The sequence below is a fragment of the Monodon monoceros genome, unplaced genomic scaffold, assembly GCF_005190385.1.
Source record: "Monodon monoceros isolate NGI ecotype Baffin Bay Population unplaced genomic scaffold, NGI_Narwhal_1 Super_Scaffold_22, whole genome shotgun sequence".
Lineage (NCBI taxonomy): Eukaryota > Metazoa > Chordata > Mammalia > Artiodactyla > Monodontidae > Monodon > Monodon monoceros.
Window position 1 is genome coordinate 25,780,640 of NW_021703779.1, and position 26,389 is coordinate 25,807,028.

Genomic DNA, 26,389 nt, shown 5'->3' on the forward strand with positions numbered 1-26,389 from the left:
GCAACTAATATGAGAATATTAAGTGTATATTTTGGACTGAAATAACCAGATAATTGTCCTCCAATTATACACAGGCATTGAGACACATAATCAAAATAATGGTCTGCATAAATTTGATCTGGCAATAAATTTTTAACAAAATAATATTACCTCTGACTAGTGTTAAAAGGTTTAAAGTTATTTTATCCTCATTCCACTGATTTCGAATATGGCTAGAGAAAATGGACTTCTGTTTGGCAAAAACAGAAATCTCCTGAGCCAACATCATTATAATCCAAAGCTTAAAGCAGAGACCGTAATTTGGTAGACTGTGAGACTATAAAGACCTTGCATATAAATAATGGCCATTTATTCCATGGACTGTAGAATATATATGCTATGAAAAGATTGAATTATTTCTAAATGCAGCCTTAAAAGATTTAAAATACTGAACTAAAGCATTTTTCTCTATAGAGTTAGTTTTTCTGCTTTCCACTAAAAAATTCATTTTATATTTTATATTATCAGTATCAAAGTAGTTAATTTCATAATCATCAAATGCAGACTGTTTGCTTCTAAAAGTGATGTCAGGAGTAATCTTAATAAATGTCATTTTCTTATATCTAATAAATCAATACATATATGATTTAGAGACACTGAAGTTAGACGTTAATAAAGTGACTCTTGCTAAAAGTGCTTTTTTCAAATTGAGGTACCTGATTTCCCAGAGATGTGGAGAAGTTTTGAAAATCTGTAGCATTAATTCACAACTCTAGCTCTTTTAAAATCTAACTTTAGAAGCTTTTAGTTTAGTTATTTTAAATACTTTAAGTTACTATATGTACTATAAACATTTTGTCTTCTTCACGTAGGAATGTAGGACAAAAACATGGAGGCCAAGTATTGTATTCAAAAGAGATACCCTGCTTATAAGAGAAGTCAGAGAAGACGACATTGGAAATTACACGTGTGAATTAAAATATGGAGGCTTTGTTGTGAGAAGAACTACTGAACTAACTGTTACAGGTAAGTACAGTCTTCAATATTTCATTTGCAAGTAATGAAACTAACATTTTAAGTTTCATTTTTTGTGCTGCATATTGATTTTTTTCAAATCTTTGCAATGAAGGAAGTGCTTAACCAAATGTAAGTGGATTCCTATAGGTGAAATTTATTCCTCCTTGCTTTCAAATCATGTTGCCCTGAAATGCATATGAAAGGTTAAAGAAAATAGGCTTAGGGGATTATAGAAATGTTAGCTTTTGAAAGTACTTGAAATAATGAGTTTACAGTTTCAGAAAATTATGCTTATATTTTGTAGCGGTATAATTTTTGGGAACACTTCCTAGAATGTTGAAATGGAATATATGAAATCTACCTCTGTCTTCCTGTCTTGCTCCAAATTAGAAAAATTACTTTTCTTTTCATTTATCACTCTATGAACCTGATATACGTGTTCTCATGAACTTGAATATAACAAAATTTCAGATACAATAATTGAATAATTATGTGAGATGCATTGCATGGACTCATTCCCATACCTGGTTGCTAAGGTAGAAGGGCATGAGAACAAGGTTCAGAACACTGTCTGAAATCACGAATCTACAGCTCACTAGTCACATGACTTTATTTTAATCACCACAACCTTCAAAATATCACTTTCCTCATGTATAAAATGGTGATGGTAAAGTTTGCCTTGTTTATTTCATAGCATTTTTGCAAGAATTGAATGAGGCAAGCTAATACATATGAAATCAACTTGCAAAACAAGAATTATATCCAAATATGCATCGTTTTGTCATGTTAAATGATGTCATGTTAAATATTGTATTCATTCCCTGTTTTACGTTATTGAATACTTCTCTCAAAGTGGTTCCAACACAAAAAGGGGGGGGAATCAAGACCAATGCTTTAGGCAGTTGAAGACATTATTCTCATCTTATTAAGAGAGATTCTTCTTGGTGACATTCTTTGTACAATCTTTTTTTCTTTCTTTTTTTTTTTTTTTTAATTTTTGTCCTACTGCATGGCAAGCGGGATCTTAATTCCCTGACCAGGGATCGAACCCGCATCCCCTGCAGTGGAAGTGTGGAGTCTTAACCTCTGGACCACCAGGGAAGTCCCTGTACAATCATTTTTATGAAACATATATATAAAAGTAAGAAAAGGATATCAGATACTTTAAAGAGATTTCCATTTGTTCATTGATTCACTTAAAATAGTTTTCCTGTATATGAAAATTGTTTTGTGGTAGTCACCTTCATCTTACAATAATCACCTTGAAATCTTGAAATTATGATATGATATAGTTTGACTTAAAAACAAAATCTGATTTCATGAAATTCATTTGATGGATAGTAATTATTCAGCTTGAAAGGAAATTTAGTTAAATAAGTAAGATGCTCTTTGGTAATGCCTTTGATAGATATTAGACCCAGTAAATAACTGACAATAGCAATACATGGTACACTTGAATAGTAAACACACATTTAATCATGTATTACGTACCTATGATGTACACATGTATGATTTGCACTAGTTTTGTTTTCAGCTTTGTTGTGTATAATAGGTCTTCGTATAGAAAATTACTTTTATCACTTTACCTCCCTGTTTAATGGAACAGTGAGAAACATAACTATCTGTACTTGGGTTTTCTTTACAATAAATGTTGAATATTTTATTATTTCTTTTTTGCACTTTATACTGAAGTAGCTTTTCAAGGAGTAGGTACTGAGACAAAGAAATTAAAACATACTGAAAATAATGAAAAAATATCTATTCTGTAAAGAAAATAGAATGAGCTTCTAGTCTTTATTCTTTGGAGTGTAGAGCTAATTCTTGGTAAGCACATCTTTCCCCTTTCTAGAAACGCTAGGTTACTAAAACACTGTCTAGTAAGAGGTGATTGGAAAACAGTCTCCTAGAGACTGGAAACTGGGTCCCAAATGGTAAAATCATGTAAGTGAGGCTATTTTGTACAATCAGTAATAGAATTGTTTTCTCGTAAATGCTACCCAGGGCTATTATATTTTTGTACATTCATTTTCTCCAAAAAATATCTCCTTTTCTTTATGCAAAAAGGAGGAATAATTATTTCTTGATATCCAAAAGGAAGTTAATGAAAGTTTACATTCAGCTGAATATTATGAATACCTCCAATTTAAATAGCTCTACCTGTGACATTGATTTGGGGAAATAAAGTATAAAGCAAAATTTGATTATATATGAAATTTTGGTTGAATCATAGAGCTACATATCCCATAGTTAAAAATAATATGTATTAAAATGCATTTTAGGTTTTAACAAGAAGTCTGTTGACAAGATATATTTATGCATAACATTGCTTTAAATAGTGTTACACTATAGCTCATTTACTTTGGCTATGGCCAAAGAGCAATTCTTAGAACCCAAGTTAAACTCTCAGTAAAGCAACGAAGGTGGGCATTTTCTCTGAGCAATAGTTGATCCCTGCTTTGTATCTTGTTTTTATGCATATCATGGTCATGTTATACTTAATGTAAATCTTATGCAAAGCATGATATCATTTAGTTTTAGTGGATCTGCCTTAGCTGATAATATATATTTTGAAGTGTGTTAGAATGTTTCTTTAAAATAAAACAAAAGAGAGTCCAATACATGAAGAGAAAAGAAAATTTCTGGATAAATAAAGTGGCATCGTACAGGCCATATTGTAAGCTTTTATGGGAGATCTTTGGTTTATTAAAAGTATATGTGCCGGGCTTCCCTGGTGGCGCAGTGGTTGAGAGTCCGCCTGCCGATGCAGGGGACGTGGGTTCGTGCCCCAGTCCGGGAAGATCCCACATGCCGCGGAGTGGCTGGGTCTGTGAGCCATGGCCACTGAGCCTGCGCGTCCGGAGCCTGTGCTCCGCAACGGGAGAGGCCACAACAGTGAGAGGCCCACATACCGCAAAAAAAAAAAAAAAGTGTATGTGTCTACTAACTGAAGTAGTGGTTCAGGAAAACAGATCACAGTGAAAGAAACAATAAACCTGCTTGACACTTTTGTTGTACTTTAAACATTTTTTTTAATAGATCTTTATTGGAGTATAATTGCTTCACAATACTGTGTTAGTTTCTGTTGTACAACAAAGTGAATCAGCCATATGCATACATATGTCCCCATATCCCCTCCCTCTTGAGCCTCCCTCCCATTCTCCCTATCCTAACTCTCTAGGTCATCACAAAGCACTGAGCTGATTACCCTGTGCTATGCTGCTGCTTCCCACCAGCCAACTATTTTATATTCGGTAGTGTATATATGTCGATGCTACTCTCACTTTGCCCCAGCTTCCCCTTCCCACCTCGTGTCCTCAAGTCCATTCTCTATGTCTACATCTTTATTCCTGCCCTGCAACTAGGTTCATCAGTACCATTTTTTTTTTAGATTCCATATATATGTGTTAGCATATGGTATTTGTTTTTCTCTTTCTGACTTACTTCACTCTGTATGACAGACTCTATGTCCATCCACCTCACTACAAATAACTCAATTTCATTTCTTTTTATGGCTGAGTAATATTCCATTGTATATATGTGCCACATCTTCTTTATCCATTCATCTGTTGATGGACACTTAGGTTGTTTCCATGTCCTGGCTATTGTAAATAGTGCTGCAGTGAACATTGGGGTACATGTCTTTTTGAATTATGGTTTTCTCAGAGTATATGCCCAGTAGTGGGATTGCTGGGTCGTATGGTAGTTCTATTTTTAGTTTTTTAAGGAATCCCCATACTGTTTTCCATAGTGGTTGTGTCAATTTACATTCCCACCAACAGTGCAGGAGGGTTCCGTTTTCACCATACCCTTTCCAGTATTTATTGTTTCTAGATTTTTTGAAAATGGCCATTCTGACCAGCATGAGGTGATACCTCTTTGTCTGCATTGGGTCTTCATTGCTGTGCGCGGGCTTTCTCTGGTTGTGGCAAGCGGGGGCTACTCTTCCTTGTCGTGCGTGGGCTTCTCATTGTGGTGGCTTCTCTTGTTGCGGAGCACGGGCTCGAGGCACGTGGGCTTCCGTAGTTGTGGCACGCATGTTCAGTAGTTGTGGCTTGCAGGCTCTAGAGCGCAGGCTCAGTAGTTGTGGCGCACGGGCTTAGTTGCTCTGCGGCATGTGGGATCTTCCTGGACCAGGGCTCAAACCCATGTCCCCTGCATTGACAGGCAGATTCTTAACAACTGCGCCACCAGGGAAGCCACAGTGAAAGAAACAATAAATGTGCTTGACACTTTTGGTATACTTTAAACATTTAAAAAAAATAAACATAAGATGTTTCAGCATCGTTTGTAGCCTCTACCCTCTTCTCTATGCCTCAGCCACACTGTTTTACTGTTTTTCTCCAAATATCCTCCCTCTTAATCCTTACTCCTGGTGTGCTCCCTCTGGAATCTTTTTTCTTCCACGATGTCACAGAGCTGACTCTTACTCTTTCTTCGAGGCACAGCTAAACTGTTTACCTCTACCACACTGCATTATAACTATTTGTTGCCACTCCTGGTTTTTCACAAGAACATGAATTTTTCAGAGTCAAGGGCAATGTCTCTTTTTTTATAAACATTTTAGTTTAGAATAGTTTTACATTTACAGAAAAATTTAAAAGGATAATAGGGAGAGATCCCGTATTCCCCACACTCAGTTTCCCCTATTATTAACATCTAACATTAGTATGGTACACTTGCTACAATTAACTAATGTTGCTATATTATTATTAACTAAAGTCCATATTTTATTCAGATTTCCTTAATTTTTACCTAATGTCCTTTTTCTGTTCCAGGATCCCATTTAGGATAGCACATAACACTGAATTGTTTTGTTTCCTTAGGCTCCTTTTAGCTGTTACTGTTACTGACTTCCCTTGTTTTTGATAATCTTGACAATTTTAACAAGTGCTTATTTTGTAGAATGTCGTTCAACTGATTTGTTTGATGTTTTTCTTATGATTAGACTTGAGTTATATATTCCTGGAAGACCATAAGAGGTAAAAATCACAACATATCGTACTACCAACATGGCGTCACTGTTGATGTTGACATTCATCACTTGGTAGTATTAGTCACTTCTTGGTCAGATTTTGCCACTGTAAACTTACTCTTTTTTACAGCTTTCCCTACTCTACTCTTTGGAAGGAAGTCATTATCTGTAGCCCACACTTAAGGAGTGAGGAGTCATGCCCCTACCTCTTTGAAATCAGAGTATATGCTTAAATTATTTGGAATTCTTCTACATGGGACATATATCTATTTTCCTACATTTATCTACTTATTCAATCATTGTCTATATCAGTATGGACTCATGAATATTTCTTTTATACTTTGGTTTGTATCCACCATCACCTTATTTATTTTGTTGTTCAGATTGTTCCAATTTTGGCCCTTTGGAGCGATTTTAGTTTGTGTGTGTGTGTGTGTGTGTGTGTGTGTGTGTGTGTTTGAGTATTTATTTATTTTCAGACCCTACAAGGTGCTCCAGGATCATCTTATGTATTTCCTGCCCTAGCCCTGCAGTCATCTATTTCTTCCGAAGAGTTCTTTTTCCTTTTGTTGGAGAATGGTGCTAGAAACTAAGATCTGGGCATTGGGAGTACTCATTGCTAATCAAGTATAGTTGCTTCTAAGACCTGTCAGTTGACAGAGCAAGGAAATATGAGTATACTAACCCAGGTATATACACATATCTAGAAATATTTCTGTATGTAACCATTCGTATCTATATTGAACTAAACATGAGTTCATACTTATGTCTCTAACTCTAATCCATTACCATAGGGATCATTCTGGCCTCTTCCTTTGGCTTATGTGTAACCTTCTGTCCAATAGTGAGAAACCTGGTTACCACCATCTGCCATCTATTTCCTTAATTGTTTTTTTTTTGTTAATTTATGTATTTGTTTTTGCTGTGTTGGGTCTTTGTTTCTGTGTGAGGGCTTTCTCTAGTTGTGGCAAGCGGGGGCCACTCTTCATCGCGGTGCGCGGGCCTCTCACTATCGCGGCCTCTCTTGTTGCGGAGCACAGGCTCCAGACGTGCAGGTTCAGTAGTTGTGGCTCACGGGCCTAGTTGCTCCACGACATGTGGGATCCTCCTAGACCAGGGCTCGAACCCGTGTCCCCTGCATTAGCAGGCAGATACTCAACCACTGTGCCACCAGGGAAGCCCCCTTAATTGTTTATTTCCAAATAGGTGTGCAATGGGATCAAAGTTGTTGACCTGTACCCCTATGAGAAACAACTTTATAGACTAGAGTATATTGCTTATATACAGTTTCTTTTGACTTTAGTCTTACAGACTCCACCCATTTCCAAAGTTACTTAGGTCAGCACCTTTTCCTCCCATCCCCTTCAGTGAGGTTGTAATATATTGATAGTTAGGTGGTTTTATCACATTCTGCATTCCCTCCGGAGATCTTCCATCCTCCTAAATAATGTCTTCAAAATTTTGCATATATTAAGGTTTATAGGGGAGGAAAAATAATTTTCTGTCTACCCTTCACAGTTCTTGGCTAAGACCCCCTGTAATAAAAGACAGATTAACAAGAGAAAAACAAACAGAAGTTTATTAACATGTATATGTCACATGTACCTGGAAGATACCCAGGGAAACTTAGTACCTCACCAAGATGGTCAAAGCCACTCCCTTAAATATCATCTTCAGCTAAAGACAAAAGAAAGGTTTTTTGGTTGGGGGAGGGGGAGAAGGCCAGTTATGGGGGGTTACCAGGAAAAGCACAGTAAACAAGGGTAAGTCTAAATCTAAATCTAAATGCCTTCTCCATTGGTAAGAGTTTCTGGAGATTTAGTCATTTTTCTCTTCCTGGTACAGAGAGGGAGACACCCTTACATAAATGAAGATTTTTTTATAAGTGTAAATTCCCCTTACAAAAGGGTAACTCTTAGTTTATTTTCAGAGCTTCTCCTGTGTCTGCAGTTTCTCAAAATAACCAGCTCAAAATTATCTTTATATCAAAGAGGCATATTTTTGGGTGGCACATTCTGCTACCCTTTATTCCCACCTTTGAAACTTCCCCAATAAGTTTTATAGTCTAGAATCTGAGTTGGTAGATGGCTTCATATCACAATGAACCATTCTTAGTCCTGAGAATAGGTTAGTTCAGTTAAGGAGTTGTTTTATATCTGGAGGCAGTTTTTCAGTTGAGCTCCCAAAGTTAAACCTATATGGTGCAAGCCATCAGGGATTTATTAAGAGACGTTTCTATAGAAACACAAGAAAAACAAAGGTTAATGATTGGAGCAGAATATAAGCCCAGTTTCTGAGTCCTGAAGTCAGCTGGTTAAAAAGATTTCTAGATGTTGGGCTCAAAGAAGCTTTTTGTGTTTTTGTTGTAAAATATAACTAAAAAAATTTACCATTTTTGCCATTTTTAGGTATACATTTCACTGGCATTAACTGCATTCACATTGTGTGCAATAACCACCATCTACCTCACCACCATCTACCTCTAGAACTTTTTCATCTTTCCAAACCGAAACTCTGTACCCATTAAACCGTATCTCCCCATTCCCTTCTCCCACCAATCCCTGGCAACCACCCCTCTATTTCTGTATCTATAAATTAGACCATTCTAGGTACCTCAAATAAGTGGAATTATACAATATTTATCTTTTTGTATATGGTTTATTTCATTTAGCATAGTGTCTTTAAGGTTCATTCATGATAGCTCCTCATTTCCTTTTATTACTGAATGATATTCTGCTGTGTGGCTGTACCATAGTTTGTCCATTCATCTTTTGAATGGTGCATCTTGGGTGCTTCCAGTTTTTGGAGATTATGAATAAAACTATTATATACATTATTGTGCAGGTCTTTCTGTTGATATAAGTTTTCAAATTAGTTGAAAAAATACCTAGGAATACAATTTTTAGAGTATATGGTAAGATCATATTTAGCTTTGTGAGAAGCTGCCAAACTGTCTTCTAAAGTAGCTGTACCATTTTGCATTTCCATCAACAGTGAATGAAGAATTTTAGTGATCTCTATCCTTCCACCAATTCTGTTGTTTGAATTTTAACATTCCAATAGTTTTGTAGTGGTATCTCACTGTTTTTCAATTGCCAATTCCCTAATTATAAATTATTTTGACCATCTTTTTATATGCTATTTGCATTTTGTATATCTTCTTTGATCTGTGTCTGTTCAGATGTATAGCCTCCTTTTTAAATGGGATGTTTGTTTTTCCATTGCTCAGTTTTAAGAATTCTTTGTATACTTTTCATACAACCCTCTCATCAGATGTATGTTTTGCGAATATTTTCTCCCATCCTGTAACTTTTCTTTTTTTCTTTTTTTTTTTTTTTTTAACTATTGAATTCACTCCACTTTATTCTGGGATGTATACTACAGAGAACACAACTCACAAACATGCCAGCGGACATAAAAAACTAAGGCCATTCTGTGAGTTATTTTTAAAACGTAGTGTTTTTGCACATGATCTTTTAAAAAATGAATTACCTAAACCAAGATTCTCTTCTGAAATAAGAATTTAAGGTCCGCACAAGACAACTTTAGGGCCGTGTCTAATCTGAAGCTCATCATGTGACTATAACTTTTCTTTTGATTTTCCTTAACAATGATTTTCACAGAGCAGAGGTTTAGGGTTTTATTTTAGAGTTTTCTTTTTCCCTAAAACGTAGACTTAATTCTATAAATTTCTTCTAAACACTACTTTTGCTGCATCCCACAAGTTTTGTAAGTTACATTTTCATATAGTTCAAAATATTTTTAAATTTCTCTTGTGAAGTATTCTTTGACCCATGTGTTATTTAGAAATGTGTTAATTTCTAGGCATGTGGTGATTTTCCCAGCTATTTTTCTCCTATTGACTTCTAGTTTATTTTCAGTGATCTGAGCACACACTTCGTGTGATTTCTATTTTTAAAATATTGTTAAAGTGTATTTTATGACCCAGAATGTGATCTTTCATGGTGAATGTCCCATGAGAGCTTGAGAGGAATGTATATTTTGCTGTTGTCAGATGGTGAATTCTATAAATGTCAATTAAATCAAGTTTACTTACAGTGTTTTTCAAATCAACTGTATCCTTACTGATTTTCTGCTTGCTTGATATTTCAATTACTGAAAGTAGAGTGTTAAAATTTCCAAAAATAGTAGTGGATGTTTCTGTTTATCCTTTCAATTCTCTAAGTTTTTGCCTCACAATTTTGATGCTCTGTTGTTAGGTGTGCATGTGTTTAGGGTTATTATGTCTTCTTGGAGAATTGATCTCTTTGTCATTGGGGAATATCCCTCTTTATTCATATTTTCCTTGTTCTGAAGTCAGCGTTGTCTGAAATTAATATACCTAGCTTTCTTTTGATTAGTGTTAGCGTGGTATATCTTTCTTCATCCCTTCACTTTTAACCTATCTGGTTCTTTATTTTTAAAGTGGGTTCCTTGCAGACAACATGGTTCGATCTTAATTTTTTTCATCCACTTTGACTTTCTCTATGTTTTAACTGATGTAGTTAGACCACTTACATTTAAAGTGATTATTGAGGGAATTCCCTGGCAGTCCAGTGGTTAGGACTCCACGCTTCCACTGCTGGGGGCCTAGGTTCAATCCCTGGTCAGGGAATCCCACAAGCCACATGACGTGGCCAAAAAAAAAAAAGTTAAAAAAAATAAAGTGATTTTTGAAATTGTTGGACTAATGTATTTGTCAGTGGCCAAAAACAAAAAGTTAAAAAAAAATAAAATGATTATTGAAATTGTTGGATTAATAAGTTTGTCAGTGTTTTCAGTTCATTGAACTTATTCTTTGTTTTTCCTTTCTCTTCTGCTTTCTCTGGTTTTAATTGAACAATTTATATGGTTCTACTTTGTCTCTCCTTTCTTATTATCAGTTTTACTTCTTTTAAAAAAATTTTTAGTGGTTGCTGTGGATATTTCAATACTTTTTTTAAACACCAATCTCAGCCCACCTTCATAAAACACTATGCTACTTTGTGTGTAGCACAGGTACCTTATTACAAAGTATTCTCAGTTCTTCCCTCTCATCCCTTATAACATTGCTGTCATTCATTTCACTTACCTGTATGTTATAACGTCCAATAAATTCTTTTTATTTATTTTTTTACTTTAAAAAATTTATTTATTTATTTATTTTTGGCCGTGCCACAGTGGTTTGCGGGATCTTAGTTACCTGACCAGGGATCGAACCTGTGCCCCCTGCAGTGGGAGCACAGAGTCATCCAATAAATTCTTATTATTCCTTTAGACAAATAGTTATCTTTTAGATCAATTTTTAATAAGGTAAATAAAATATTTTATTTTACCCTCATTTACTCCTTCTCTGACACTTATCTTCTTTATGTTGATTCACATTTCTGACATATATATTTTCCTTCTGCCTGAATCACTTATGTTAACATTTCTTGCAGTAAAAGTCTGGTGGTGATAAATTCCCTGTTTTTGTTTGTTCTAGAATGACTTTATTTTTCACCACTTTAAATGTTCCACTCCTCTCTCTTCATTCTTGAACGTTTTTTGAAAAGAGGTTCACTCTGATTCTTAGCCTTGTTCCTCTATAGATATAGCATTTTTCCTGTGATTTTTCAAGATTTTCTATTTGTCTGTGCTTTCTTTCCTAAAGTTTGAGTATATCTAGATGTAGTGATTTTTGTTATTTATCCTGCTTGGTGTTTTCTGGGCTTCATGGGTTTCTTATTTGGTGTCTGTCATTAATTTTAGAAATTCCATGGCCATTATTATTTCAAATATTTCTTGTTTGGTTCAGTTTTTCTTTCTTATTCCTTTTCTTCCTTCTCCTGCCTGTGGAAGTTATCCCATAGTGCTTGGATGTTCTGTTACATTTTTTTTCATTCTTGTTTTCTTTCTGCATTTTGGTTTATGAAATATCTATTGACCTATTGACCTATTTTCTATTGACCTTTTTTAACTAAGTCTTTCCTTGGCTGTGTCCAGTACACTGATGAGCCCATCATAGACAGCCTTCATTTCTGCTACAGTGTTTTAATTCCTAGCTTTTCCTTTTGATTCCTGCTAAGAATTTCCATTTCTGTGCTTAAATTATCCGTCTGTTTTTGCATGTTATCTTTCTTTCCATTAGGGCACTTAAGATATTAAATATAATTATTTTAAATTCCCTGTCCAATAATGTCAATATCTGTGTCATATCTGGGTTTGGTTATGATGGTTGCTGACAGAGTTTCTGGCTCCAATGTCTTCTTCAGATAAGCAAATCTCAGCTGTGACTCTGGATTCACCTGTGTTTCCAAATTTTGGAGTGGTGGTTTGCCTTGAAGCATCAGTTCTCTTAGAGGTCTAAGAAAAGCTTTTGGTTTTCAGTTTTCTCCGCTTCTTCTTGTTGTAGAAATGGGAGTGATGACTTCTAAGCTACTTACTTGGGGAAGCTGAAACCAAAAGCAGCAATGTCATTTCTGTCTTGGGGTTCTCAAACCCAGTGAGAATCTAGCATGTCTGACCCCTAGTAGTCGCTAAACAGATGTATATTCTTGAATGAATTAATTCGGTATCATGGACATATTCCTCTTTAAATCAGTTGCTCTTAAATTGTGTTTACAATTGAGCAGAATGATACCTTGTCACCCCAAAAGTATAAAAAATAGTGGAGGAATAACTCCCTCAATCCAGATCCCATATCCCATACTCCACTTTTGCTAACACTACTGAGTATTACATCAACCCTTTTATTTCCTACATTGTATTGTTGCTTTGTAGTGAACTTTAAGTCAAATAACTTCATCTCCCATATATCAATTGTTAACTCAAGTGCCTACCTACGGTTGAACTTTTAGGTATAAACATAGGACTGAGTTTTCCTATTAAGATTGCTTCATGCTCATTTTTAACGTCTTCCAGTTTATCAAATTCTTTTCAATTCTTGATTGTGTATTCTACTATATTAGCTTCTCTTTCTGGACAAGTGTCAATAAATTTTGACCCAGAAGATATTGCTGTTTTGATTGAAATCATTGTTTAAAGTGTTCTATGCAAAAAAGTCCTAAATAAAGCTGTGTAGCATTCTATTATCCTCCTCTTTTCTTTTTTTTTTTTCCATTAATGTACCTCTCTTTAGGTACAGTTTTTTTATGCTACTAAGAAATCCATAACCCAGCCCATATTTCTTCACTTGCTTCTTTTCATTTAATAGTCAAATATAATAAAGTACATAAAATATAAATATGCAGCTACTTAGTGTATTATCAAATGAACCCACCTAGGTGAAGAAACAGAACATTACAGGCAGGACTTCCCTCATGGCACAGTGGTTAAGAATCCGCCTGCCAGTGCAGGCGATATGGGTTCGATCCCTGGTCCGGGAAGTTCCCATATGCTGCAGAGCAATTAAGCCCGTGTGCCACAACTACTGAGCCCACGCACCACAACTACTGAAGCTCGCATGCCTAGAGCCCATGCTCCGCAACAAGAGAAGCCACCGCAATGAGAAGCAAATAAGTAAATAAGTAAATAAATAAATAAGAACATTACAGGCATCACAGAAGTTCTCCACATACCCTTCTGAATATAAACTTCTTCTTCCCTGCTATTGATTATGTTAATGCCCTCATGACTTTTATGTTGTTTTCTTGTCTTTTTTTAAAAGTTACACTAGTGGATAGTGAATACCTAAGCAATATAGCTAACATTTTGCCTGTTTTTGAAACGTATAAATTTGGACCCACACACTGTATTCTATTGTGTCTGGTTTTTTCAACTCCAGTTTGTTTTAAAAATTCATTATGTTATTCCATTTAGCTGCAGTTTATTTATTACTTTTATACTATAGTATTCTATTCTGTGAATATCTCACAGTTTGTTTACAGACAATTGGGATTGTTTTGATTTTTTTGCTAATGTACGTAATATTGCCATTAACCACCTTGCAAGCACACACACACAAACACACGTTTTTCATTGTACATATAAGTAGGAATTTATGGAGGATTTTACCTAGGAGTGGATTTGTTTATTCACAGTATGTGTATTTTCAAATTTAGTAGATATTGTTTAGGCTGCTTTGGGTCATGGGCCTACCCGAACCAAATGGACTGAGAGAAGGAGGGGAGTAGTAATCCAAAGGAAGTTTGAGGTGCCAAGAGAAAGTGAAAAATATTCTAGGGAATATAAACAACAGATGTTCACTGCTTCTAAACATTGTGATTTCTTGGAGATTATAAAATGTGGTTTGATATTCATAAAATTATGTTGTGGGTCATATGACAATTTTCTGTACTTTATCTATTGATATATATATCAAGTTTGTATTGCTATACATTGCCATATCCTTAGGGTTCCTTATACTAAACTCTAACTCACACCCAAGCTGTATCTTTAGCCCTAACCCTCTGCCAGATTATTTGTGGGAGTGCAGCAATAGGGAAAGCATGTCAAGAGGTGGTCCATAAGAGACCAAGTAACTCCAAAATGAATTAGATGACCTTGGCTCTTCATACAATGTGACCTATTTAGACAAAAAATACAGACATTATTAGTTTATGGTACATGCTTTTGGATTTGTTTAGGTCTAAGAAAAAAATGCACACTATATAAATTTTTCCAGAGGTATTAAATTATATATTATTCACTTTTATCTGTTAATACTTATTTTTCCTTCTGATGAAAACATTTTTCTTTAATTTTAAAAAGAAAGATTCAGAACAAAATAACAACCATATTTCCATCATAAAATTTTGAATGAGTCAGACAAGTTGAAAGCCGTTTAATTTCTAGGGCTAGATCATGAGTAAAGTAATGGTAAGAAAATGGATTGTGAAAATGTTATATCAGGAAAAAATTTTTCCAACACAATGTAAGAGTCAGCAAGAATAGGGATGAAGTGAGGAAAGGAAAACTGACTTGAAAAAAACAAAAAGAGTGAGGTTATTGCTACAAGAGTGTAGCATTTTTTATACTTGGTATAACATTTTTAACAGAGTTAATGTAGCAATATACTTAAACTACTTTCCAATCAGCAATAGGCTGAAATTATGTTCTCAAAAGGTACATCTTCCTCCTGTTTTTATGGATGAGGAAGCTGAGGCAAAGAAAGGTTAAGTGGCTTTATCAAGGTTACAAAACATCATTGTGACAAATTCAGGAATAAAACTTAATTTCCTGAACTTCAGTTTATGATTTACTACACTAGATAATTAATAGCAGGGCATCATACTTTTCATATTAGCTCTGCTGATCACTATGAAAGATTTATATTTTAAGTTCAACTGACACACATTTTACTATGAGACCTTTAATTCTTCTTCCACTGATATAATTAGATGGTGTATCTGTGGTCTAGCCTGGGGGTGACGTGATTACTTTTAATGTTTTTTCCATTTCTTTAAAAACTGGTATCTTTTATCTCCCCCTTTAAAAAACTGTTTTTGTTAAAATATTTCATAGACTCTAGTGTGCTTTGCTGACTGTAGCTTAAAAAGATTTGATGAAATTGATAATAGGCGCATATCTTTTTAGACTTTACCTTGTGTGTTCAGTAGTGTGCAAGAATTAATGCCAAGAACAACCATCACGTATATTATTTTTGATAAAATGGAGCATATTACAGTCTTAGCTATTTTATAAATAAAGGTCTATCATATTTTGCAACTGAAAGATCATTTATATTAATTGAAACTCTTGAAATCAAAGAGATTAAAGCTGATCAATATAGTGAAACTGAGTTTAATCATTTTGGCCGTCTAATCTTTATTTGGAGTTCGGTACCTAGAGCAAAAGATCTCTCTTATGAGTAATTTCTAATGATAACTCTCCTGACACAAATTACCTTAAATTATTGTTTAATCTTTCAGTATATTGAGTGAGTTATCCAAAATGTATTAATCGAGCAGTGTTTGATTAATGTCATTAATGTAAAGATGTGATAACTTTGAATTAAAAGTACGATGTTTTTATCTTAAGCAAAAATGTATACATTTTAGACTATAGCAATAGCAAGGTTGGGATGTGCCCTTTCTAGCCATAGTGGCAACAAGGCATTATTCATTTAGATGATTTCCATCAATATAAGCAATAATAATAAGTATTAGTAATGAAAGTAGTTAGTACTATTTGTTCTGTGCCAGGATCTGTTCTAAGTTCTTATTTATAATGACTCATCCAATCCACATAACCTCAATTTACTCACCCTTTACAAAACTTTTCAAGTACTTGCTAAAAGGTACCTGATTTCCTTCTAGATTTTGTAAATTGAACTTAAAAATATTCATTTTTTCATTATCCACTTCGTATGATGCTTTGAACTTAAAAAGTAACATATCCATTTCTGAAAATGTGGTTGAATAGGAACCCCCCTTCGCTGCTTTGAAACACCTAGAAATGCTGGATAAAATAGAATAGATAGGCCTTTTAAATGATTAGATGAGCTTGCAAGAGAGTTTTTTAAAAAATCTCAGGGGCCTATATGGGAAAAGAATCTAAAAAGAAAAAAGAGTGGATATATGTATAACAGATTCATTTTGCTGTACACCTGAAACTAACACAACATTTTAAATCAACTATACCCCAATAAAATTTTTTTAAAAAATATCACACACATCCACACACACACACACACACACACACACACACACACACACACACACACAGCATCTCAGGGGTCAAAAGGAAAGAAGGAACTTTTAACTAGAGCAGTTAAAAGAACCTGAGGGCTTCCCTGGTGGCACAGTGGTTGAGGGTCCGCCTGCCCATGCAGGGGACACGGGTTTGTGCCCTGGTCCGGGAAGATCCCACATGCTGCGGAGCGGCTAGGCCCGTGAGCCATGGCCGCTGAGCCTGCGCTTCTGGAGCCTGTGCTCCGCAATGGGAAGAACCTGACTCCGAGGCCACCATGGGGTCGGGGTGGGGGGTGGGTCGGGAGCAGATGAGTGTTGGGATTGTAATTATCAGCAACCAAGTGCTTTGGTTTTATTAGTTACATGGCGAGATGAGACTAGGACGTGGACCCTCAAAGGGTAGGCAGTTGGAACTGAAGTTCCCATATAAACCAAGGATTCTAAATGGGCTGCCATGAAAAGGAAAAGGAAAACAAATATGACTGCTGACACAAGAAGACAAGGCAGTTTGCCTGTCCTGGCATTAGCCCTTCATTTATGTAAAACAAGGCTATTAATCCATAGCCTGTGTGTTTGGGCATTTGAATTTACACCACTTGTCTGGCCTGAAAGCCCTTAAGTCAAAAAATTTACATAAAAATGGTACCAGGCTGGTAGTATCCAAGAGCAGTGTAAAGCAAAACATCTAGAGGAATAGAACCTCAACACACACTGCATAATATTCCCATGGATGAAACCCCACTGAGGGTTTCAGGAAGAAAAAGAACATGACTGGCCACAAAAAAGTGTCTGAGGACAAAATACAAAGTAGACTAGGACCCTTGTTTTATAAGATTTAAACATTCTTTTGGTGGCGAGACACAACACACTGAGTTGAGATAAAAGGAAAGGCAGAACTCTGTTACTTACAGATCCAAGTGAAAGAAGGCTGCCAGGCAGGGGCACACAGGGGGTTGTACCCACGGATGGGGTAACAGCAAGCTCCAGCTGTAGGGAGTAGCTGATGTATGACAAGTGGAGTGGGTTTAGCTGGATTTTGAGGGATCCCTGCCGATTGGCTAATTTGAATAATTTCACGGACTCAGGGACATAGGAGCTGTCCCTAGTGCTCGGTGCCTGCCTTCCAGGGTGAGAGCCAAATAAGGGAAGTGGTTGAGGTACATTAATCGACTGCTTGAGAAGGGGAATTGACTGACCTCCATCCAGGACCTCAAGTGGGCCTGGGACAAGACAAGTGTTAAAAAAAGATCCCTATATTACACCCCTAAGAATGTCAGGTACTAGAGTCCATAGATACAGGCTATAAATTAGCTCTGCTTAAGATGAGTGATATTTTAAAAACCTAAACGAATGCTGCCATTTTTGGTGCTGTGTGAGAGCGTACATCTTAAGAAGAGTGCTTGGTCAGCAGTACTCCTTACCCCAGACCTGTGTGCCTTTTGATTCGATTGAATTTTCTGGCCTTGATTTTGGTGTTACTGTGTTGCCTGATACAGTTCATCAGCAAGACCTAGCCTTGAATTTCTTGTTGCTTTTGATAGCTTTGGATTTCTCAGTGCTTAGAATGTGTTCATTATGATAGTCCTACCAGTGCAATCCCATGGACTGCTTGCCTCTTAGAATGGTTCATTATTCCTGTCACCAGTCAACCTTGCCCAGGTGTTAGAGCTGTATTGCTTCTAGGCTTGCAGACCACTAACTGAACTCATACCTACCTCCTTGTTAGAGAACAGTTACTTTTCCTTTGACTGCTAGCTATATGGAGGCACTGTGCAAAATGATTTATGGGCATTATTATCTACATTTTACAAAGGAGGAAACTCAAAGTACATTGTGGACATGAATTTATAATTTTCAGTATGAATCATCATCATCATTTCTAATGAAGTTCCATTCTTTTATTTGCACTCTACTGCTTCCGACTCTCTTACACTCATTCCGACAAACTCAATTGTGAGAATGGAAGAGCTGTCCAATAAATACTCTTTGATAGAATGATTAGTTAAGCTAATTAGAGAAACGGGCAAACGTCTGGAACTGTGCTGTCCAATACAGGAGACATTAGCAACATGTGCCTAGTGAGCACTTGAAATGTGACTAGACTGGATTGAAATGTGCTTCAAGTGTAAAATATAGACCAGGTTTCAAAGACTTTATATAGCAAAATAATGCAAAATATCTCATTTGTAATATTTTATATTGAAGTGATATTTGGTAAAATAAAATATTGCTAAATTAATTTTACCTGTTTCTTTTCAATTTTTTAAATGTAGCTACTAGAAAATTTTTAAATTTTATATGTGACTTGCATTATATTTCTATTCAGACAGTGCTGCTCTAGAAAGTGACTATGATCTCAGTCTTGAAGAGTGTAAGGGAAAGACACAGGACCCAGAACCTTGGGTATAGTTCGATTGGTGGTCCTGTCATGCCTGGGCTGGAAGACCTTGCCCACATCCCCTGACTTCATTAGGTGTTGTCTTAATGTTGAGACTGTAAATACCCACTTGCAGTACTATGGTGAGGAGTAAATTAGCTTGTGCATGTGAAAGCATGCTATAGAGAAATGTACAAATGGAAGTGTCCTCTGTCATGGTTTGGTCTGATATGTGAATCTTTACCTTTCTTTGTTATTAATTAATGGAGTGTTAATATTTATAATCTTAACCAGGTCTTTCAAAGGACACTGATTATCATCAATACAAATCATTGATTAATATTCATTGTTCACTAAGTAATTTTTTATATGTGTGAAGACATCTCAAAATGTCTTATTTCTATGCAGTCTATTAACAAGTGAAGTCCAATGTCTAGAAGTGGTATAAATAATGAATGTACGCATTTCTTGCATTTCTGCATTTGACCTGATTATATATACATGTGTATATATTTATATGCAAATATTATATGTGTGTGTGTATATATATATATATAACTTTTTAGCATCACTTCTTTTTTACAAAACTGGTTCCTTCATAGGTCATCTTTTAAAAACCCATTTGAGTATGTTTCCACTTATATGAGGTACCTAAAATAAGTAAATTTATAGAGACAGAAAGTAGAATAGTGGTTACAATGTCTGGGAGAGGGAGGAACGGGGAGTTATTGTTTAAGGGTATGGAGGTTCAGCTTGGGATGATGAAGAAGTTATGGAAATGGATAGCAGTGGTGGTTGCACAACATTATGAATGTACCAAATGTCACTAAATTGTATACTTAAAATGATTAAAATAATACATTTTATGTCATGCATAGTTTACCACAAAAGAAGTCCATTTTAACATAAATGACTATCCTTAACAGTTTGGAGCATATTATATTTTATTTTATTATTATTTCTTATAGCTGAGTTTAGGGTTCACTCTTGGTGTTGCACATTCTGTGGGTTTGGACAAAGGTATAATGACAGTTATCTATCATTATTATATCATAGAGAGTATTTTCACTGCCCTAAAAATACTCTGTGCTTCATCTGTTCCTCCTTCCACCCAACCCTTGGCAACCACTGGTCTTTTTATTGTCTTTATAGTTTTGTCTGTTCTGGAATGTCATATAGTTGGAACCGTACAGTATGTAGCCTTTTCAGACTGGCTTCTTTCACTTAGTAAAATGCATTTAAGTTTCCTCCATGTCTTTTCATGGTTGATAAGCTCATTTCTTTTTAGTGCTGAATAATATTCCATTGTCTGGGTGTAACACAGTTTATTTATCCGTTCACCTACTGAAGGACATCTTGGTTGCTTTGGAGTATATTTTAAACTTAGCAAATCAAAGATTTTTGTAAAAAGAGCATCCTTTCCCTACTTCATGTTGGCTCTCCTGTTTGACAGGCACTGATATTTCCATAAAACTTATGAAACTCTAGTCATTATGTTGGCACTTAATATTAACTGCTTTTAGTTTTGATGTCAGCAAAATTAACTGAGAACTCAACATTGGACCTATTTCAATATGGAAGCTCTGGTATGGAAACGTTAGTAGGACAAGCTTAAGGAAACCTCTGTTCCCCAACATTCTCCATCATCTCCATCTCATTAAATCTGAGATTGAAAATGAACTCTAGGATCATGCATCCTTGGTGAGGATAGATGACTGCATACCTAAAAGTAAAACTGTTAGGCGTAAAATGTAACATAATAGGATCTAGAATCTTGATGAAATATTCCAACATATTTTATGGTAATTAAGTCTTTGAGCACCATGAGTAAAGATGACTATAACCTCAATGCTAAATTGCATTTAGTACCTCACTTCATGCAAACTCTTTATAATATGAAGACTAAACTTGATATATAATGTCAACACTAAAACTTTTAAAACATATTGGGCAAGATAAGTGGTTCAGTAAATTAATTAGACATTTTAGTGTGATAACCTATATCTTCATACACACATATGTGTATATATATGTTTTTTTCTCTTAGAGAATTTTCAAACCTATTTTATACATGGCTCCTGTATTCTTAATTTTATTGTTGCTACTTAGTGGCAAGAAATTTATTACTTGGTATAAATAAAGCCAAGTTGATTTGTTTAAGCAGTAGGTTACTACTGGACTTAATGATATTACATCATTCCACTATTAGTTTGAAAAAATTCCTATTATCTTATTTTTCAAAATGAATAACAACTCTGCAGGTGAATCATTGCAAAAGCAGTATGATCATGCTGCTGCTTCACTACGGGATTTTTTGTTAACAAACTGAACTCTGTCAGCTTAATGTATTCAGGACTAAGGAAAAAATGAAAACCACAAGCCAATTTCCTATCATACTCACTTTGTGTATTCTTTTTTTTTTTTAAATAAATTTATTTTATTTTTGGCTGCTTTGGGTCTTCGTTGCTGCACGTGGGCTTTCTCTAGTTGCGGCGAGTGGGGACTACTCTTCGTTGTGGTGCGCAGCTTCTCATTGCAGTGGCTTCTCGTTGTGGAGCACGGGCTCTAGGCACGTGGGCTTCAATAGTTGTGGCTCGTGGGCTCTAGAGCACAGGCTCAGTAGTTGTGGCGCATGGGCTTAGTTGCTCTTCAGCACGTGGGATCCTCCCAGACCAGGGCTCGAACCCGTGTCCCCTGCATTGGCAGGCAGATTCTTCGCCAATGTGCCACCAGGGAAGCCCCTAACTTTGTGTATTATTCTTAATGGAGTCCCAGGTTTATATTTCTTCTTTCCTAGACATTAAATTAAGAAGGACAGTAAGAACTTGTGAAGAACTGTGGGGAAAAAGCTGATGATTACAGATGGAGAAAAAAGAAAAGGTTAAATAGACTGAGACTGTTACTTACTACTATTATTTGGATTTTTAAAAACCTATGATGTGATATAATAAGATGTTAAGAATGGGGAGAATTCAGAATAATACAGCAACTTGCATTTACAGCATTAAAAATATAAGTAATAGGTTTCATCACGATTTAGATATTTTTTAAACAATTGTCTACTGTGTACATGGCAGTATGTTTACTTTCTCTAGATTTCATCTTCATCTTCATCTCAAGTAAGGAGATTAAATTTATAGCTCTATGAGGTTAACATTTGACATTGGTTCCTGAAAAACTCATTGCTCAATACTGGGAGAGATTGCTGGTGCTGTCCTCCTTGCAAGTTTCTAAAATACGATACATCCCCACCTCAGATAGGTTTAGGCATAGACAAGCTGGCAGAAGGTCACTGAGAGTCTAGTGATTTTGCATCATGTTCATTTTTATTACTCATATTTTTCAAAGATATTTTATAGTTTAAAAATCAGGAAGCAATTAAGAAAATCAAAACATTAGGTTTTGATATGACAGTTTAATAATTTCATAATAAAATTTTTAAATGACGGATGTTATTTTCAAAAGGTTTTGACTATTTGAAAGCGCTTTTCTTATTTTTGTACTGTGAAAAGGTCCACTAAGTATGTTCTAGGGTTTTCACTGGTCTTTCCTGTAGTGTTGAAGGCTCTTTCTTGATGATGAGATCAAAAGGTAACTCTTAATTTGCAATCAATGTGGATATTGTGTAATACATATTTAGAAGAATTTTTAAAACTACCTTTGAGAAAACTGCATGGGAATGGAGTTGGTTTAATTCATGTCAAAACATATGACTTTTGGGGCTTCCCTGGTGGCGCAGTGGTTGAGAGTCCGCCTGCCGATGCAGGGGACACGGGTTCGTGCCCCGGTCCCGGAAGATCCCACATGCTGCGGAGCGGCTGGGCCCGTGAGCCATGGCCGCTGAGCCTGCGCGTCCGGAGCCTGTGCTCCGCAACAGGAGAGGCCACAACAGTGAGAGGCCCGCGTACCGCAAAAACAAAACAAACAAACAAACAAAAACATATGACTTTTACATCATAAGAGGATTTAATGCTTTCACTTCTTAAAATGCTTGACCAAAGCTTTTAGTCATTATGTTAGCATCTGTTGTTCCGTCTGGAGGACTTAAAAAATCCTTAAAATGAATTGTAAATGGACAGTTCAACATGAATATGCAAATTAAAGCCATGTTATGAATTCTACGTAAGATGTAGAGTAGTAGCTTACTCTGTGCCTTAACTAGAAGATCTTCCAATATATTTCTTAATCATCTGTTGGGTTTAGCATTGAGTTTCACTCCTATACATCAACCAGGACCTCCTGGAATCAGCATCCAAGATTTATTATGAATATTACAGATTTTGTTTCAAATGATGCAGTGCAGTGTGTTTACCAGGGAAATTTTTACAAGTGCAAATTAACATTTAAGAGGTATTTTAAATATAAAAGTATTGTCTGTAGTCACTGCTTTGTTCTGGTGTCAACAAAAGAAACTTTGGAACTTTTAATGAGCATTTATCGCTGATGTTCCATTAGATAACTATCCTCTGTTTACATACTACTGCCTTTTGAAGAACACATTTGCTTTATTCACTAAACCTTGAAACATACTCTAAACACAAATATAAATGCTATTTCTCTCCCATGCCTAATTCTCTAAGTCTTTTCTCTAAGTCTTGTAATTTCTAATCTTTGTTTAGAATTTTTGGTTTTCAGTACTTCATTTATGATCACAAAGCACATGCTGAGCTTTTTTTAAAATTGAGGTTTGCTCTATCAAAGGGTGAAAGAAAGACACTGAAACATATGTCGTCTTTTTTAAAAGTAAAAATACATTTTAAACTTTTAAGGGAAATTATGGCTTCTAGATGTCATGAACATGTCATGTTTCTTCTATGCATCAACTTTTATGAATACCTGATTAAAAATAAAACTGGAAGGCAGAATGTATCTAATTAGATATTGTTGCTATGGTATTATTGAGCTAGTTAATGATACAACCCTTTCAAAATAATGAAGTTGTTAAAGTTGTCAACACCAAACATGAAGGAAGGGAGTGAAGTAGCAGGGATGTGAAAAATATCACATAATATTAAAACAATATGTTATGGGGGCAGCAAAAAGGTCCTAAGCTATTTACTATTCACTGATCAGTTATGACATTGCTAAAATTAGATTAAAGCAAAAAAGCTGAGTACCAATATAATGAAATAGTTTTGTTGATGTTTTCCATTTGGGGTATAGAGAGTGGCCATCATCAAAAATTCTGCAAACAATAAATGCTGGAGAGGGTGTGGAGAAAAGGGAACCCTCTTGCACTGTTGGTGGGAATGTGAATTGGTACAGCCACTATGGAGAACAGTATGGGGCTTTCTTAAAAAAAGTAAACTGAACTACCATACGACCCAGCAATCCCACTCCTGGGCATATACCCTGAGAAAACCATAATTTAAAAAGAGTCATGTACCACAGTGTTCATTGCAGCTCTATTTACCATAGCCAGGACATGGTAGCAACCTCAGTGTCCATCGACAGATGAATGGATAAAGAAGATGTGGCACACATACAGAATGGAATATTACTCAGCCATAAAAAGGAATGAAATTGAGTTATTTGTATTGAGGTGGATGGACCTAGAGTCTGTCATACAGAGTGAAGTAAGTCAGAAAGAGAAAAACAAATACCGTATGCTAACAGATATATATGGAATCTAAAAAAAAAAAAAAGTTTCTGATGAACCTAGGGGCAGGACAGGCATAAAGAAGCAGACGTACAGGATGGACTTGAGGACACGGGGACGGGGAAGGGTAAGCTGCGACGAAGTCAGAGAGTAGCACTGACATATATACACTAGCATATGTAAAATAGACAGCTAGTGGGAAGCAGCCTCATAGCAGAGGGAGATCAGCTGGGTGCTTTGTGACCACCTTGAGGGGTGGGATCGGGAGGGTGGGAGGGAGACGCAAGAGGGAGGGGATATGGGGATATATGTATACCTGTAGTGATTCACTTTGTTATACAGCAGAAACTAACAACAATGTAAAGCAATTATACTCCAATAAAGACGTTAAAAAAAACCAATATAGGTGGGGAGGGAGAAGAAAAATCATACTAACAGTTTGTAGGTTTTAGATTTTCCTTATTGATAAACCAAAGCCATCTCCTTGATTTAGATTTTATTTTAATGATTTTAATCTCTTTTCAAAAATCTTATTGAAAAACATTTACTTTTAATGGCAAAATGAGCCTCTTCTTAGGAATTCTCCTACTGGGACATTTGCAAAAGCTTTTATTTTACTAGGTACAATGATTTTTGCATGCATTTTCAAGTACCTAGGAAGCCGTTATTGCTAAACTAGTAATTGACAAAGTTTTGAGGATTCTGAAGGAAAAAATGTAAATCAATACAGGTATCTTACAATAATTCCCATTCCTTGTTTTCTTCTTCACTTGTGTGTGAGACAAGACCCAGGAGGTGATTGAGGGAGCGGGAAGCTCCCCTTCTCCTTAGTTAGTTGAGCAGGAAGCCATCTTCTAGGGATGGCTGCATTATCTGAGTTCTGATAGATGAAGACATGCTGCTTGAAAGTGAAATTAAAATTTCCTGGAGTGACTGAGGGCAAAATCAAGAATTAAAGAGTGTTAACAAAGGGAAATCTATGGATTACTCTGTACAGGTCCCAAATGAGACCCTCGATATTATAATATTTTATCATAATGTATTTAAAATTGTCTTTATGTTTGACTATTTTAATGAAATGAGTTTGTTTTATAATTTGTTGGAGATTCTTGCTATCAGTTCTTGATAATCTTGCATTATAGTTATTTGTATTATTGAACCAGTCATGAGAATGAACTCCATTTTGTTATAGTAAATAATTATTTTTATATATTGCTGAATATATTAGCTTATAATTTGTTAAAGATTTTTGTGTATTTGTTCATAAGGAATAGTTGGTGTCATGTTAATAGTAGCTTCATAAAAGGAATGGAAAGCATTCTGTCTTCTGTTTCTTGGAAGAGGTTGTGTTGAATTGGTGCTAATGGTTCTTTAAATAGTTGGTAGAATTCTCCAGTGAAATCATCCAGACATGGAGATTTCTTTTTTGAGAGTGTTTTAATTATAAATTTCTTTTCCTTAATAGTTATAGGGCTATTCAAATTATCAATTTCAATTTGAGTTATTGTATAAGTTTGTGTTTTTTGAGAAATTGGTCCATTTCATCTAAGTTGCCAAATTAATATGTATAGAATTCTTCATAGTATTCCCTTATTATCCTTTTGATGTTCACAAGGTCTGTAGTGATAGTGATTATTTCATTTTTGATATTAATAATTTGTGTGTTCTCTTTTTTTCATTGTCAGTCTGCTAGCAGTTTGACAATTTTCAGGAGCTTTTCACAGAACAAGCTCATTGTTTCATTTTTATTGATTTCTGCCCTTGGCTTTTATTTTTTCCTTCATTCAGCTTGCTTTGGGTTCACTTTGATCCTCTTTTCTATATTCTTGAGGTGGAAGCTTTGATTATTGGTT

General features: G+C 35.5%; 1 protein-coding gene across 1 annotated transcript in view; it reads left to right on the forward strand.

Annotated features, from left to right (window-relative positions):
* Positions 1-26,389, forward strand: part of IL1RAPL1 (interleukin 1 receptor accessory protein like 1) — a 1,341,257-nt gene that overhangs the window by 780,895 nt on the left and 533,973 nt on the right. The window contains exon 5 of the mRNA XM_029241535.1: positions 852-1,005. Within this exon, the coding sequence (XP_029097368.1) occupies positions 852-1,005 (154 nt within the window). The remainder of the gene's footprint in view (positions 1-851; positions 1,006-26,389) is intronic.